Source organism: Pseudophryne corroboree, chromosome 2 (assembly GCF_028390025.1).
Source record: "Pseudophryne corroboree isolate aPseCor3 chromosome 2, aPseCor3.hap2, whole genome shotgun sequence".
Lineage (NCBI taxonomy): Eukaryota > Metazoa > Chordata > Amphibia > Anura > Myobatrachidae > Pseudophryne > Pseudophryne corroboree.
Window position 1 is genome coordinate 231147396 of NC_086445.1, and position 18210 is coordinate 231165605.

Genomic DNA, 18210 nt, shown 5'->3' on the forward strand with positions numbered 1-18210 from the left:
GGGGAGCAGTCACACAGGGAAGAAATTTCCAGGGCTTATGGTCAAGCCTGGAGACATCATTTCACATAAATATCCTGGAGCTAAGGGCCATTTACAATGCTCTCAGCTTAGCAGGACCTCTGCTTCAAGGTCAGCCGGTGTTGATCCAGTCGGACAACATCACGGCAGTCACCCATGTAAACAGACAGGGTGGCACAAGAAACAGTCAATGGCAGAAGCTGCAAGGATTCTTCGCTGGGCGGAAAATCATGGGATAGCACTGTCAGCAGTATTCATTCCGGGAGTGGACAACTGGGAAGCAGACTTCCTCAGCAGGCACGGCCTCCACCCGGGAGAGTGGGGACTTCACCCAGAAGTCTTCCACATGATTGTAAACCATTGGGAAAAACCAAAGGTGGACATGATGGCGTCCCGCCTAAACAAAAAATTGGACAGGTATTGCGCCAGGTCAAGGGAACCTCAGGCAATAGCTGTGGACGCTCTGGTAACACCGTGGGTGTACCAGTCAGTGTATGTGTTCCCTCCTCTTCCTCTCATACCAAAAGTACTGAGAATTGTAAGACGGAGGGGAGTAAGAACTATACTCGTGGCTCCGGATTGGCCAAGAAGGACTTGGTACCCGGAACTTCAAGAGATGCTCACGGAGGACCCGTGGCCTCTACCTCTAAGAAGGGACCTGCTCCAGCAAGGACCCTGTCTATTCCAAGACTTACCGCAGCTGCGTTTAACGGCAGGGCGGTTGAACGCCGGATCCTGAAGGAAAAAGGCATTCCGGATTAAGTCATCCCTACCCTGATCAAGCCAGGAAGGATGTAACCGCAAAGCATTATCACCGCATTTGGCGAAAATATGTTGCGGGGTGCGAGGCCAGTAAGGCCCCGATGGAGGAATTTTCAACTAGGTCGATTCCTGCATTTCCTGTAAACAGGAGTGTCTATGTGCCTAAAATTGGGGTCCATTAAGGTTCAAATTTTGGCCCTGTCAATTTTCTTCCAGAAAGAGCTAACTTCAGTTCCTGAAGTTCAGACGTTTTGTAAAAGGGGTACTGCATATACAGCCTCCTTTTGTGCCTCCAGTGGCACCTTGGGATCTCAATGTAGTTTTGGAGTTCCTAAAGTCACATTGGTTTGAACCACTTGAATCTGTGGAGTTAAAATATCTCACATGGAAAGTGGTCATGTTGTTGGCCCTGGCCTCGGCCAGGCGCGTGTCAGAATTGGGGGCTTTATCCTGTAAAGGCCCTTATCTGATCTTCCAGACAGGGCGGAATTGAGGACTCATCCTCAATTTCTCCCTAAGCTGTTTTCAGCGTTTCACGTGAACCAGCCTATTGTGGTACCTGCGGCTACTAGGGACTTGGAGGACTCCAAGTTGCTGGACGTAGTCAGGGCCCTGAAAATATATGTTTTCAGGACGGCTGGAGTCAGAAAATCTGACTCGCTGTTTATCCTGCATGCACCCAACAAGCTGGGTGCTCCTGCTTCTAAGCAGACTATTGCTCGTTGGATTTGTAGCACAATTCAGCTTGCACATTCTGTGGCAGGCCTGCCACAGCCAAAATCTGTAAAAGCCCATTCCACACGGAAAGTGGGCTCATCTTGGGCGACTGCCCGAGGGGTCTCGGCTTTACAACTTTGCCGAGCAGCTACTTGGTCAGGGGCAAACACGTTTGCTAAATTCTACAAATTTGATACCCTGGCTGAGGAGGACCTGGAGTTCTCTCATTCGGTGCTGCAGAGTCATCCGCACTCTCCCGCCCGTTTGGGAGCTTTGGTATAATCCCCATGGTCCTTACGGAGTTCCCAGCATCCACTAGGACGTCAGAGAAAATAAGAATTTACTTACCGATAATTCTATTTCTCATAGTCCGTAGTGGATGCTGGGCGCCCATCCCAAGTGCGGATTGTCTGCAATACTTGTACATAGTTATTGTTACAAAAATCGGGTTATTGTGGTTGTGAGCCATCTTTCCAGAGGCTCCTCTGTTATCATGCTGTTAACTGGATTCAGATCACAGGTTGTACGGTGTGATCGGTGTGGCTGGTACGAGTCTTACCCGGGATTCATAAATCCTTCCTTATTGTGTACGCTCGTCCGGGCACAGTATCCTAACTGAGGCTTGGAGGAGGGTCATGGAGGGAGGAGCCAGTGCACACCAGGTAGTCCTAAAGCTTTACTTTTGTGCCCAGTCTCCTGCGGAGCCGCTATTCCCCATGGTCCTTACGGAGTTCCCAGCATCCACTATGGACTATGAGAAATAGAATTATCGGTAAGTAAATTCTTATTTTCATGTTACTTGTCTGTACTAACATCATATAGTATTGTAGCTAGGTGAAATGCAACTATCGGGTGGGTTGGGGGGGGGGGGGGTGATCGGTATGTGATCCCGGCAGAAAGGATGCCAGCGGTCACAATACTGCTGTCTGCATCCTGATGGTCAAGATTCCAACAGGGGTGAGGTAAGTATTTAAACTCCCCCCCCCCCCCCCCTCCTTTAACCCGAACCCTCCCTTACCGCAGCTTAACCCTAAACTCCCCATTAATGCCTAACCCTAATCTCCCCTCTTAGCGCTTAAACCTAACCCTCCCTTTTTCCGCAGCCTAACTCTAACCCTCCCCCCTTAGTACCTAAATTTAACCCCACCCTGGTGGTGACTTACTCCAACCCCCCTCCCCGAAGCCAAACCCTAACCTCCCCCTCACAGCCTAACCCTGACCTCCCCACCAGGTGGCGCCTAAACCTAATCCCCCTCTCCCCACCACAGCCTAACACTAACCCTCCCAGCTATACTTACCTTCGGGATTCTGGCTGTCGGGATTTTGGCATTGGGATCCTGGCCTGTTCTGGGTTCCGCTTTTATTATTCTTTTAAATGCAGTTTTTACATTATATATTTTTTTGTTGTCATTTGCCCTTCCCTTTATATGTATAATTTGCTAAGCACAAGTTGATTAAGCATATTGGAGGGTATTTAGCATGAATGGAACCTGGGTTATTGTCGGGTCGACTAGAGTCGAGGTGCAGTGTGAAAGCATCAAAGAGAAATAACCCGTGTCGAGCAACCTGGCATTTCAACCCGGGATTAAAACAGAAAAACAAAATCACCCGAGTCGAAAGTGCAGTGTGAAAGGGTCTGACCTGGGTTGGACCCTGGTTCAAAATCCTGGGTCAGAACCGGGTTTGCAATGTGGAAGCATACTGTACTTATGCATATTTGTACTGCATACACATACATTATTATTAAGATTGTTCTGTATACCTGACTTCTCCTTGGGTATCTATCTATCTATCTATCTATCTATCTATCTATCTATCTATCTATCTATCTATTTGTGTCCGCAGCTGCTGTGGGGGACCCGCGGAGTCGGGGAGTGCTTTTAAGCACTCCTGCGGATTGCGGCCTCCCCCCAGCCTGGGGCCGGGGGCTCGAGTTTGGAGCCGGGCCGGAGCGGCGGACCGGAGCCACGACACCGCGGTGAGCCACCCTGCCTGCTACTCTCTACATCTATCCCTGGAGCCTGGGACCCGGGGCCGGCCGGCCAGTGGACGTTTCCTGAGGACTGCGGTGCGGGCGGCAGCCGTCTCGCGGGAGGACGCCGAGAACCGGGTGGCTGACGGGGAGGCCCGGAATCGACAGCGGTCAGCGGAGACCCCCCTGGGTAGGTGAGGCCTGTTGCGCCCCCTGCCCTGAGACCCGACCCTGCACGCTCGGGAGGCTTCCGGCGGGTCCCGGGGACTGCGGCCTTCACCCCTGATCTGAAGCCGGGACCTCGATTTCGGCCCCGGCCCGGCCGAGAGCTCCGGATCCGGCCTACATTCGCGGGAGGCTCCCGCGGGCGCCCGACGGACCCCTCCCTCCTCCCCTCCTCCTCCTGGTCGCGCTGGCCCTTCTGGTGCCCCTGGATGGCGGGGATCCTCCTGCAGGACTCCAGAGTATCACCCAGTGGCCCCGTCAGTGGCACTCCAACAGCGGCCATCTTGCAGGCCTCCAGACCTGTCTCCACTGAGACCTTCAGGTGGTGCTCCCCCCTGCTGCGGCCCTCCGGTGCCTACATCGTGTGCCATCTGGGGGCCATTGCCGCTGCCAGCCGTGGACCCCCCCTCCCCCTGCTTTCTGACCTCGGTGCTGACCTGGTCACTGGCTGGTCCGTGCCCGGGGCTTGCATCCGAGGCCCATCGGCGGGGGTGGTCCTCCATGGAACCCCGCCTCAAACCACCTCTGTTTGTGTGGCTCCTCTCGAGGACGGCGTGGGCCTCTCGCTCATCTGGGGCTCCCTGGACCTGCCCCGTCTGCTGTGGTGGGCTGACCGCACCGTGATGCCTCTCTAGGGCTCTGGCCTTACCTCCCCTGGTCCTGAGCTTCACTGCTGGAGCGCCACTTCTAATTCCCACCCTCCTATCCACCCCCCTTTTCATAAGTTCACGATGCCCAAGGGTGGCAAAAAGTCACAGGGGTCTGACCTCACACCATTGCGATCTCACGCCCCTCACCTGCAGGGACTTTCTCTCCCTCCTTAAGGAGATGCGGGATGTTAAAACCTCAGTCCAGGCTCTCCACTCCTTGAAATCCGATATTGGCGACATCGGCTCCAGGACCGACCAACTTGAACGACGAGTGGAGGAGCTGGTGTCGTTTCAACAAACGGTCGAGACCGACTTCCATCAACTTCGCCAAGATGTCGCCCACCTGCGGGAGGAGCATGAGGACCAGGACAATAGGGCAAGGAGAAACAACCTGAGGATCCGGGGTATCCCCGAGGAGGTCGAGACGGCCCACCTTGACCTCTATCTCAAGCGCCTCTTCGCCCACCTATCACCTGACACCCCTGAAGGACATCTGCTCCTGGGCCGAGTGCATCGAGCCCTGCGACCTCGCTCCCAGGACTCCTCCCAGCCAAAAGATGTCATCCTCCGACTGCACTACTTCACTGCAAAGGAGGCTGTCATGAGGGAGGCCCGACGTCTGGGCTCTGTGACTTTCCAGTATACCCCTCTCCAGATCTTCCAAGACTTATCCCCACTCACTCTGGCCAAACGCAGGGATTTCAAGCCCATCACCTCCCTGCCTTCCCGTCATAATGTCAAATACCGCTGGGGTTTCCCTTTTCGTATCTTGGTATGGCACCAAGGGAAGCTCCTCACGGCCAGGGACCTATCCGAGGCTCAAAGCTGCTCTCCAAGCTGAGCATCCACACCGCTGAACAGGATATCCATACTCAAGACCTGCCACCGCGGACACAGCGGGACCCGCTTCAACCCCTCGATCTGAGTGGTTCGTGGTCCCGGCCTCTGCGACCTCCCAGGCTCCACCTCCTGTTCCCTGATGAACTCTCAGTTCTTTAACTCAATGTTTACTGTAGCTAATTGGGTCGACCCTTCCTGGTTGCACTCCCCTACCCCGGGAGCTGCTCCACCTTAGGCCCCCCATATCCTGAATTCCCAAACCCTTAGATACCTCATGACCCTGCTGTCGTTACTTCCTGCTGGAAAGTTATGTTGCTAAATTGTTAATCTGCTGAAACTGGTCTTTTTGTTTTCTACCTAACCCCCCCTCTCCCTTCCTTTCTGGAGTTGGCGCTCCACCTATCCTTTGTTCCTGTCTTCTCTCCAGTTTTTTCCCTCAGGCCTTCCCAGGGGAGGCCCGCCTCCTACCCTTCGCTAAGTGGTCTGTGGTCCGCTGTCCGGACCCCATGCCGCGCCCCCTTAGGGCTTCGAGCCCTCTTGCTGGCCTAGGTGCCCTCCTGACACCTAGTCTCCCTTTCCCCTGTCAGCACCACCGGTCCTGGCCCCTATTGCCGGATGACCAACCACCCTCCCTCCCCTCCCGGTCTCCTTATTTTCCCTCTTTCCTCCTGACCACACCCTCCCTCGCTCTATATCCTTCTTCTATTTCTTCCTCCCTCTTTCCTTTACTCTCAGTGCTCTCCGCTCTCTCTACTTTGCCTGCCTCTTCGCTGCTTGCCCATGGGTCTCCGGGTGCTATCTTTTAATGTGAAGGGCTTGAACAGCCCCCAAAAGAGAGGTAAGCTTTTTGCCTCCCTTACACTCCATAAAGGTGACCTGGTCTTCCTACAGGAGACTCATTTCCTACATGACTCCCACCCTACGTTGCAGTGTAAGCAATACCCAGATTCCTTCCATGCCTGCGGTCATTTGGCCAAGAAACGAGGGGCTGCGATTTTATTTGCCCGCCACCTCTCCTTTGAGCTTCTAGACTCATATGCTGACAAAGACGGCCGGTTTCTAGTTTTAGTGGGGAAATTGAATCACAAGATCTGTACTCTAGCCAACGTTTATGCCCCTAACCAACGTCAGGAACGATTCTTTACAAAATTAGATAACCTCCTCACTCGAGTCCGGCAAGGCGACCTCATACTTGCTGGGGACTTTAACTCCGTTCTAAACCCCCAAATAGACCGCTCTCCTCCTCCCTCTACTGCCTCCTCGTCGGACTCCCTCCGCTCCAGATCCCTCCTCAGTCTCATGCGATCCCAGCTTCTCTATGACTCCTGGAGGATAAAAGACTCCTCCGCCCGTGACTATACCTTTTACTCTGCCCCTCATAATTCCTACTCCCGCATTGACATGGTCCTGCTCAGCCACGACCTCGCCTTAAATCTCCACGAAGCACACATACATCCAATGATCTGGTCCGATCACGCCCCTATCTCCTGTGATCTCTTAGGTCTGGCCTCACGCCCTCGCCCCATGACATGGCGCCTTAACGACTCTCTCCTCCATAACCCGGAGATATGTTCCCATCTTCGGGATACGATCTCCGACTACTTTTCTCTGAATAATACCCCTGATATTTCTAGGTCCACTCTTTGGCTGGCACACAAGGCAGTTCTTCGCGGACGCGTTATCAGCCTAGCTTCCAAAGCTAAAAAACAATCTCTCACCCAGTTTAACAAACTCTCTATTAAACTCCACGCACTTGAGACCCAGCATAAGGCGTCCTCCGACCAGGCTGTCTTGTCTCAACTTCGTACTGTTAAGGCGGAACTTGATCTCCTTCTCTCTGGCCGGGTGGCCAGGCGTCTTAAGTGGCTTCGCCAATCCTTTTATGAGAGTGGAGACAAGGCGGACAAGATCCTGGCGGCACGACTCCGTTCTACGAGAGCCAAAACTAACATTGTCTCTATCAGAAACTCCCTCAACCAACTCGTCCAAGACCCCACAGCCATTAGAGCTGCCTTACAATCCTACTATGCTGACCTATACAACCTCCCGCCCCCCTCACCTGGTTCCTCCCCTCTGCCCCACTCTGATCTAGTCTCTCACTTCCTTTCAGCTTCTAACCTACCTAGATTGCCCCAGGACGCCATGGACCATCTTAACAGTGAGATCTCGGTGGAAGAAATTGCTCAGACTATTCTTATGCAAAAAATTGGTAAATCCCTGGGCCCGGACGGGTTTACAGCTCTTTACTATAAAAAATTCTCTGCTCTTCTGGCCCCCCACCTGCAGTCACTGTTCAATGGGATTGTCCATGGCGACCCCTTTCCCCCTGAGATGTTGGAGGCCAGAATTGTGGTGATCCCCAAAGAAGGTAAGGATACCCTTAACTGCGCTAGCTACCGCCCTATATCTCTCTTGAATCTGGATCTGAAAATCTTCGCCAAGATCCTGGCCAACCGTCTTAACCCCTACCTCCCCTCTCTTGTTCACTACGACCAGGTGGGGTTTATTCCGGGCCGTCAGGCGAGAGATAGCACCAGACGTGCTGTCGATCTTATACACGTCTCGAACTCCAGGAGATCCCCCACCATCATGCTCTCCTTAGATGCTGAAAAGGCATTTGACCGGATCTCCTGGGGTTTTCTGAGAGCCGCCCTGGAGGCCTACGGCTTGTCTGGTGGCTTCCTCACTGGCGTCCTGGCACTATACTCTGCCCCCTCTGCCACAGTTTTAATCAATGGTGTCCCGTCAGCCCCACTTAGCATATAGAATGGTACACGTCAGGGTTGCCCCCTCTCACCACTAATATTTGCCCTTATTATTGAACCCCTCGCTTCTCAAATTAGAGCCCACCCGGATATACACGGAATACAAGTAGGCCATACCGACCCTAAAATCTTCCTCTTCGCTGACGACATCTTACTCTCCCTGACCCAACCCCTTATCTCACTCCCAAACTTTTTCTCAGTCCTGCACTCTTATAGCCTTATATCAGGATATAAGATCAACTGCTCCAAATCCGAGGCCATGTTGCTTCATGTCCCTCACCGAGAAGCTGAGTCTCTTCGCGCTACCTTCAATTTTAAATGGCAGCCCATAAAGATTAAATATTTGGGGATTAACCTGACCTCTCGCTATGATTCTCTCTTCCGGGAAAACTTTCCATCCCTTCTCACCAACACACTCGCTGCCCTGACCTCCTGGAACAGTCTTTTTATTTTGTGGCTGGGTAGGATCATAGCGGTTAAAATGACCATAGTCCCTAAGTGGCTTTATCTTTTCCAGACCCTCCCGGTGGCAGTCCTGGCCTCCTTTCTTCGCACTATCCAACGAGCCCTTGTGCGTTTCATTTGGAATCACAGACCCCCCCGCATCGCCGCCAATACCCTGAAACGGCCAACCTCCGCGGGCGGTAGGGGCCTTCCTGATATCAAACTTTACTATCTCGCCTCCCACTTATCCCATATTGTCACCTCTTATGCTCCTCCGGGATCTGTATCTTGGTTGGATATTGAGGCGGCCTTCATCGGCCTCCCGGACCTGACCCCCTTATGGGGCCTGCCCCCCACCTCCCGACCCCCAACCTCTAAACTTCTCCCCACTATTAAATTTTACCTCAAAACTTGGGACTCCCTCTCCCTGAAGAAGGGTCTCACCACTACTCCCTCGCCCTTGACCCCTATCTGGCAGAACCCTATGTTTCCTCCTGGACTCTCAACTATGAGGTTCCGTCTATGGATAACGCTGGGCTTCAAATTTCCGACCAATTTTGCCGATCGGGGCCACTGGCTGTCCCTACCTGACCTTCAACATAAAACCCCTTCACACCCACTTAATCCCTTCCAATTTTTACAAATACGCCACTTCCTAGGCTCCCTCCCCTCCTCCGCCTTGCTTCGTGCTCTCACCCCCTTTGAAAGCTTATGCATCAATTCCCATCTATCCAAAGGCCTAATCTCCCAACTCTACTCCCTATTACTAGATGCCTCCCTTCCCCCCTCCCGGCCCCACGAGCTCGCATGGGAACGTGATCTTGGACCTCCACCGGAGAGTTAGGACTGGAAGGACATGAGACTGGGGATTGCTAAATCCTCTATCGCTACTGTCTTTAAGGAAACAGCCTACAAAGTTTACTACCGCTGGTAAAACACCCCTGACCGACTTAACAAATTCTTTCCATCTTCTTCCCCTAATTGCTGGAGGAACTGCGGGGCCATGGGCACTATGCTCCACATATGGTGGACCTGCCCGTCCATCGCTCCCTTTTGGGACCTAGTCAACTCCCTCCTCAACTCGCTTTTGGATTCTCCTGTGCTGAAAGATCCTTGGATCTTTTTGCTATGTCTCCCTCCTCAGTTGCTCAATAAATTTTCCCAAAAGCTGGCCTCACACATCCTGGCGGCGGCAAAGTCGCTGATAGCTCTTAATTGGAAGAACCCCTCACCACCCTCTCTCCAGTCCCTTAAAACCAAAATTTGGCACATTGCCTCAATGGAAAAGATCACATACTATCTCCACGACCGGGGCCACATCTTTGAGCAGGTCTGGGCCCCTTGGCTCGCTGCTGAACGTAGAGGCCCACTCCCCCACCCCAGCCCCAAACTTACTCCGCAGACCCATGGGCACTGCCTACTGCTCCCCCCCTATGTTATTCCTCCCCCTCTTTTCTTCTCCCTCACTCTCTCTCTTCTCCTTTTTCCCTTTTTCTACTCTTCTTTTGTCTCCCCCTCTATCCCCTTTTCACTCTTTTTCTTAATCCTATCATTTCCAGGATACACACTGAGCACAGGTTATACAGTGGTTCCCCCCTTTCCCTCCCCCCCCCCCTGAACTCCATACTTGAATGTTACTGTTCTTTCCTTTTTGACTAACTCTGTTGTATATCTGAAAATTTGTGGTTTATGCTGGACGTTGGCACTGTTGGCCTCTGGTCCCTTATGTTCATGTAATGTTCCCATACTATGCTTAACCACCTATAAATAAAGAATTTAAAAAAAAAAAAAAATAAGCACATAAAGCATTAATATATTTATGCAAATTGTTGGCCTCCGGTCCCTTATGTTCATGTAATGTTCCCATACTATGCTTAACCACCTATAAATAAAGAATTAAAAAAAAAAAAAAATAAGCACATAAAGCATTAATATATTTATGCAAATTGTTGCAACAAGACGTTTTATCTTTGCAAGATGCATTTTCCTTTGCAATACATTCCTTCCAGGTAATGCATCAAATCAGATGTTAAGCCTGATTTCCATTGTAGAACAGAAACAAATTGAATTAAAAAATTGTGTCTATAGTACAATAGTATGCATGTCCAGCCAGCGCCAAAAAAGAATTTAAAATAAAATAGTTTATGTGCAAAATCGGTATATGGCATAAAATAAAAAGTGCTTTATGTCAAAAAGCTCTAATCCAAAACACTTAATCTGAGGGACTACATAATTATAAGTGCACCTACATTTATTCATTCACCCATAAAACTGTTGAATTCCCCCCTATGACTGCTTTGTGTAAATTGACACACCTTAGTTGAGTTGGGTGTAATATAGTACATAATTATGTGCATGAGTAGTAAGTGATAACAAAAGTTCTTTTTTCTTGTTCAGTTAAAGGTCATGGGTGAAAAGATGGACTCCAAATTGTCCTTCCTGGATGGAATGGTTGGGGTTGGAGATATGATTCTTCTGGAGACTCTCTCTGAGGATTCTGTACTCCAGAACCTAAAGGAAAGATTCAAAAATGATGAGATCTATGTAAGTATATATATTGTGAAAGTACGTATTCTTGGTTGTGTTATTGGTACACATGTATAGTTATATACATATTCTCTATATCACATCACACATTGGGGTCTATTCAAGAAGCAGTGAAAAGTGTAGAAACGTGAGCCAGTGGAGAAGTTGCCCATGGCAACCAATCAGCATTGAAGTAACATTTATAATTTGCATAATATTTGCATAATATAAAATTATACAGTGCAGCTGATTGGTTGCCATGGGTAACTTCTCCACTGGTCTCCATGGTCTAGTATTTGGGGGTGGTCTTCAGTATGCCGACTGACGGGATCCCGGCGCACAGTATACCGGCGCCGGAAACCCGACAGCCGGCATACCGACACTTATTCTCCCTCGTGGGAGTCCACGACCCCCCTGGAGGGAGAATAAAATAGCGTGGCGCGCATAGTGTGGCGAGCGCAGCGAGGCAGCAAGGGGCTCATTTGCGCTCGCCACACTGTCGGTAAGCCGGCGGTCGGGCTCCCGGCGCCGGTATGCTGGTCGCCGGGAGCCCGACCACCGGCATATCATACTACACCCAGTATTTGGGAGTGATTAATAAATTATTATTTTTATTTTACTTGGTTCGATGACACAAAGCACACGTTAAAAGGTCAGATGAGGATGCCTGTTTTGAATGGTGTTATCAGATGGGGTCCAATGTAAACAAATGAGAGTTTATGTTCATTAAGAAATAGGAAATTTTGATGTCGCTGTCCATCTGTAGTGCAATAGCCAGCAAGCATTTGCCTTCAGTTGCAGCCTATTACAGTTGACATTAGTACAAACAGCTCTTACACAGATGCTAAGTGTCCACTTTAACTCCACTAGTAATGTGGAATAGAGTAGATTAGCTATCTAATACAATGTACATACTGTACCTCATGATTGGCCTGGCCCTGTCTCTTATGGAGATCCCTTGTGGGTGCAGAGAAATTGAGGGGTGAGCCTTTAGGCTGCATGGTGCCCTTCCCAGGAACCTCGTTAGCCAGATACAGTGGCCTTGGGGTAGTAACGGTGCCGCCCCTGGACACTACATCTTGTGAAACAGTGCAAGCCAGTGTCAGACCGGGGCATGAAGGGCCCACCAGGGGAATGTAGTGATAGGGGCCCATACTTAGGGGTGTGGCCATCAACAGAAGCTTGGCTAACTATCAGAAATTATATGATTTGGGTGGCGGGCCCCTTTATAAATAAATATAGTAACTAATGCTAGTGCTCGCATGATAATCACTGTAGTGAATACACCATAGTCCTGTGTAGTATAATGTAGCATATGTATCATGTGGGGAGGGTGGGCCCTCAGACAGTAAGGCACACCGGTGGTTTCCTCTGTACCCCTGTGGGCCAATCCGACCCTGCCACTAGCACACCCCTAGTTATGGCCCTGGTGGCTAGCATTACATTCCCCTGCTTTCCCTATAAAGAGGTAGCTATTCAGATGTTATGGTACCCATACACTTGTGCGATGCCCCGCGACGCGACATCGTGGGGCATCACACCGGCAGTTCAGGTGCGATGAAATCGCACCTGAACTGCCAAAGTGATTACCATGCGATCATGCGATAGATCGCATGGCAATCACGTGACGGGCACGCCACCGCCGAGTGGGAGTGACCTCTGGCCTCTCCCGGCGGGTGCCCATCGCACATCGCAGTGCGATTTATAGCATGTGTTTTTAAAAACACTGCGATTTGATAAATATTAAGTGCAGCACATACTATCTTGAGACGTGAGATTCGACCGGCGTGCCCACGCATCACGACGAAAGGTACATAAAATGTGCATACAATCCTTCGATTTCTCTCACAGAAGCTGTCAAAATCGAAGGTTAGCACCGATTATCTCATAAGTGGTGGGCACCATTAGTGTTTTACATTGTTGCAACAAGCTGCTCCTTGATACAACACTGTTAGTACTTAATGCTACAGTTAAGCTGTTTATGTCTCATCAGGTAAATTCCTAACTGAAAGAACTATCCAAAGATACAGCATTTAAATGAAGTAAAAATTTATAATACAGGTTGAAATCGATGGACATTTTGTCTTTTTTCAACCTCATCAACTATGTTACTACAGGTTGAGTGTCCCTTATCCAAAATGCTTGGGACCAGAAGTATTTTGGATATTGGATTTTTCCGTATTTTGGAATAATTGCATACCATAATGAGATATCATGGTCATGGGACCCATGTATAAGCACAGAAAGCATTTATGTTTCATATACACCTTATACACACAGCCTGGAGGTAATTTTAGCCAATATTTTTAATAACTTTGTGCATTAAACAAAGTATGTGTACATACACACAATTCATTTATGTTTCATATACACCTTATACACACCGCCTGAAGGTCATTTAATACAATATTTGTAATAATTTTGTGTATTAAACAAAGTTTGTGTACATTGAGCCATCAGAAAACAAAGGTTTTACTATCTCACTCTCACTTAAAAAAAGTCTGTATTTCGGAATATTTGGATATGGGATACTCAACCTGTATCTTATATATACTGGCATTTCATGAGTATTTAATACAAATAGGGACTCCAGATGCCAAAGACAAACCATGGAGCTGCTACTAAGATTTTTACTTGCTTTAGTGAGGGGGATACTAACGATAACCTGGCGGATGGGATGCCAGTGGTCATATGACCGACCCTGACATCCGGAAGCAGAGAATCCCAGGTATGGTTAACCTTTCCCCCTAACCCTCCATCCCCACAGCCTAGCCCTAACCATCCCCTCTCCACAGCCTAACCCTGACCCTCCCCCCGCAGCCTAAACCTAACCTCCCCCCCCCCACCCCCCCCATTTCCCCATGGCTTACCATAGAGGACTTCCTGCAGAGGTCGATTGGGATTCCGGCGTTCAGGCGCCAATATTCTGACTGCCAGGATGCCCAACGCCGGTAACCTGAACCGATGCCTGGTGATGTTATAGGAAGACGGATGCATTCCCTTGTTCTAACTGCATGTGAATGGAGTCGGCAGCGTTCAGTAAAATGCAGTGCTACTGCAATGCTCCCAAACAAAAGGGTTTGTGCATGAAGATCCCATTGCTATGTAATGTTTAGTGATATCCCAACCTGAAAGCGAATTCCTCTCCTTTCTCTACCAGACATATATAGGAAATGTAGTTCTGTCAGTGAACCCCTACAAGCAACTATCCATCTACACACCCGAGAAAGTGGAAGAGTACAGAAACAGCAATCTCTACCAGCTGAAGCCACACATGTAAGTAGAGTACAGGGAAACCGTAGAGGTGGGATATTCCCAATCAACTGTATAATCCCTAAGACCACTCTTCCTATTACAACTGATTAGGGAAGGTTGCGATATAGTTACGCTGACTCCAATATGCAGGTTTGTTGCAGGCCAGGACAGGAGTAGTGGTAGCATACATCCCTGGCTTTGTGTTACTACTGCTTTGCTTTGAAGTACAAGGCAACAGCTACAGATCAATACATTTCATGCTTTTAATAAGTAATGGTGTCACTTAAATATGCTCTGTACAAGCCACCCTTGTCTCCTTCAAGCGGGATAGATAGATAGATAGATAGATAGATAGATAGATAGATAGATAGATAGATAGATAGATAGATAGATTTTTATTGTTATTGTTAAAAAGTACAACAAAATTACGGGGTCTGCGCATGCGCACTGGCCATAGTGCGCGACCCTTCAACATGCGATTGCATCCCGTAAGGATGTGATCACATGGTGATTCACAGGTGATGAGCGTCCGGGGGAGGTGATGTGTTGTTGGGAGGGGGGGGGGATTGGTAAACACATAGCTGTTTTCAGGGCTGGCCGATGATATCACCTGCATTTCCTGTGATAGGAAACATGGTGGTGGGACCAGTGGCGCACGCAAGGGGGGCTTCTGAGCACCCAGAAACCCCCCCCTGAGAGACCAAATTTCTTTTCAGAGATGGAGACAGCCTTGTCTCCATCTCTGCACCATACGCGGGACACCTTCAAGCGCGATCCGTACTGCAGCAGCCAGAGAGCTGCTCGGATCAGCAGAGCTCTCTCCTGTACAGCACTGGCTGAGGGAGATGCTGTGCATGTTTAGCAGCAGCTCCGCTCACAGGAACTCCAGTCCGGCGCCACACATCAGCTACAGCGAATGCCATTTCCGGTGAGCAATAAGTAGTTGGGGACTCGCGTTGCCAGTAGTGCTTGTGCACACTCCTCCTCTCCTCCTCTAGCATTGTGTGGGCTGCCAGGCAGTACACTACTACATCACCAGCAGCATTGGGCCGGGCCCACCACACACCACCCATTCCAAATACAGTACCTGCTTATATATACTAGCAGCAACCCAGTATAGCTACAATACATTACTACAGGTCCACTGTATGCTCTTGAAACTCTCAATGTGTAGCTAAATGCAATTCTAACACTACCTATGTAACAATCCCTAATTTATGTAATTCTGGGGCTCAAAACAAATACATTAAATATTCTTGTAATGTTTTATAGTCACAAATCAACATCCTGTACAGCACTGACTGAGGTCATTGTTTCAATGCCTACCATGACCCTAAGGGTGTGGAGTTTGTATGTTCTCATTGTGCTTGCATGGGTTTCCTCTGGGTGCTCTGGTTTCGTCCCACAATCCAAAGATATTCTGGTTGGTTAATTAGCTCATGACAAAAAAGTAACCGTATTGTGTAAGTGTGCGTGTTCATGTGTTTAGAGCCGACTACATGGGACAAGTGGTTCTAATCTGCTGTCACATTCTATGTTTCTATGTGCTTGATGGCTAGCGCCATGTAAGGGGGCATAAGGGACATCTGATGGGTATATAAGGGGAATGTGTGGGACATCTTATGGAAAGGGCATTCAGGATATGTAATAGACATATAAAGAGCATGGTGGGGACATATGATGGGCACATTATGGGCATGTGGTTGACATCGCATCGTATAACGGGCACGTCAGAAATCTGAAACATGCAGTCCCACTATCACCCAGAAGTGCCATCTCTCATATATCTATCTATCTATCTATCTATCTATCTATCTATCTATCTATCTATCTATCTATCTATCTATCTATCTATCTATCTATCTATCTGTGATAGATAGATAGATAGATAGATAGATAGATAGATAGATAGATAGATAGATAGATAGATAGATAGAAAACATGTACAGAAACCCCCCCTCTAAAAATCCTGCGTTTGCCACTGGGGACCCCTGCCTACACAACCAGGCTATGTAGGCAGAGGTAAACTATTATTCGATCGCATAGCAGGGCGGTGCCACACATGCTGGGTGGCCTTGACCTGTGCTGAGCGAAAGTAAAATCTGCGACCAACTCTGAATGGCACCCCAAATTTTCAGTAATAGCACAGTTTAATAATCTATATATAAGGGTGTATGTATACACACCTATACACCCGTATTCTGATAGTAGGCATCTATGTTATTGTCCTGCCCCACTCCTCCTTCCGTCAGTGCAACCACCTTCACTACCACTCAGAGGCAGAACTCTGGGAGGCAATGGAGTCATCTGCCGCCGGGCTCCTGCTCTGAAGGGGGCACCTCTCCTCCCATTCTGTGACACCATTGAATTAAGTTACTTGATAGCTGCCGCTGCCTTTTTAGTGGCCGACTTCCTCACTGGTCCCTGCATCTTACAAATCACACCCACTTTATTATACTGAATATACACATTTTACAAGTCATACCCAGGATTAGAAACCACAACCTATTACACTGGAAGCAGACACCTTACTGATGAAGCTATTTGCTCCTGTATAGGAAATATGAGAATTTTAACTATATGAAGATACTTCTCTGACAATTATACGTAACTTCATATAGTTAGAATTCTCATGCTTTCTCTACAGGAGCAAATAACTCCATCAGTAAAGTGTCTGCTGTTAGTGTAATAGGTCATGGGTTCTAATCTTGGGTATGGCTGCTATGACACACGCACACATAGATATATTTATCTTAATATAGGAAATAGTGGGGCACCAATATTTATCTTGCCTCCGGGCAACTGGGATGAACTTACGCCACTGCTACCACTGGCACTTATACCTAAGCCATGCTGAGTGCATGTGTGTTTGACTTTAGATTACACTTTTCATACACATAGGTGGTCATTCCGAGTTGTTCGCACGCAAGCTGCTTTTAGCAGCTTTGCACACGCTAAGCCGCCGCCTACTGGGAGTGAATCTTAGCATAGTAAAATTGCGAACGAAAGATTAGCAGAATTGCGAATAGACACTTCTTAGCAGTTTCTGAGTAGCTCCACACTTACTCGGCAACTGCGATCAGTTCAGTCAGTTTCATTCCTGGTTTGACGTCACAAACACACCCAGTGTTCGCCCAGTCACTCCCCCGTTTCTTCAGACACTCCCGCGTTTTTCCCAGAAACGGCAGCGTTTTTTCTCACACACCCATAAAACGGCCAGTTTCCGCCCAAAAACACCAACTTCCTGTCAATCACATTACGATCACCAGAACGAAGAAAAAACCTCGTAATGCCGTGAGTAAAATACCTAACTTCATTGCAAATTTACTTGGCGCAGTCGCAGTGCGAACATTGCGCATGCGCAATTAGCGGAAAATCGCTGCGATGCGAAGAAAATTACCGAGCAAACAACTCGGAATGAGGGCCATAATTCAGAATAGGCTGCATGCCCATGAAGCACCCACATAAGTGCGTACGCCCTGTTGCCGTCTAGTTGCCACCCTTTCATTCAGCCATCGCAGAGAAACTAATTAGTGCCTAGTTCAGACTTGATTGCAGCAGCAAATTTGTTAGCTAATGGGCAAAACCATGTGCACTGCAGGGGGGAGGTGGCAAATATAACTATACTATTTATGTGCAATACTGGCTGCTGTATTTTTAGTTTGTACACTGCAATTTTGAGTTCACTCTGAACTCACCCCACCCAAATCTAACTCTCTCTGCACATGTTATATCTCCCCCCCCCCCCCTGCAGTGCACATAGTTTTGCCCATTAGCTAACAAATTTGCTAATGTGATCAGATCTGAATTAGGGCCTTAGATGTGTCATGTGTGTGAATCAAGCTCATTATGAAGTTGAACACAGATATGCTGGAGGCTGGGATATACATTAATCACGTGTTCATCCGAATGCCACTCAGCCAGACCACAGCACAGAAGCATATGCGCCTGTCAAGAGGTTCTCATCCCCTGTTGTAAAATGCATGAGGATGATGTTGATGATGATTTGCAGCCACTTCTAAGGCTGAGTGTGTCT

The 18210-nt window shown here is 48.8% G+C and overlaps 1 protein-coding gene across 2 annotated transcripts in view; it reads left to right on the plus strand.

The window, feature by feature from the left end:
• The window catches only part of MYO1A (myosin IA), a 142340-nt gene that overhangs the window by 20519 nt on the left and 103611 nt on the right, over nt 1–18210 (plus strand). For both annotated transcript variants that reach the window (XM_063952441.1, XM_063952442.1), the window contains exons 2-3: nt 10791–10937; nt 14080–14195. In XM_063952441.1, the coding sequence (XP_063808511.1) occupies nt 10800–10937; nt 14080–14195 (254 nt within the window). In that variant the 5' untranslated portion in view covers nt 10791–10799. The remainder of the gene's footprint in view (nt 1–10790; nt 10938–14079; nt 14196–18210) is intronic.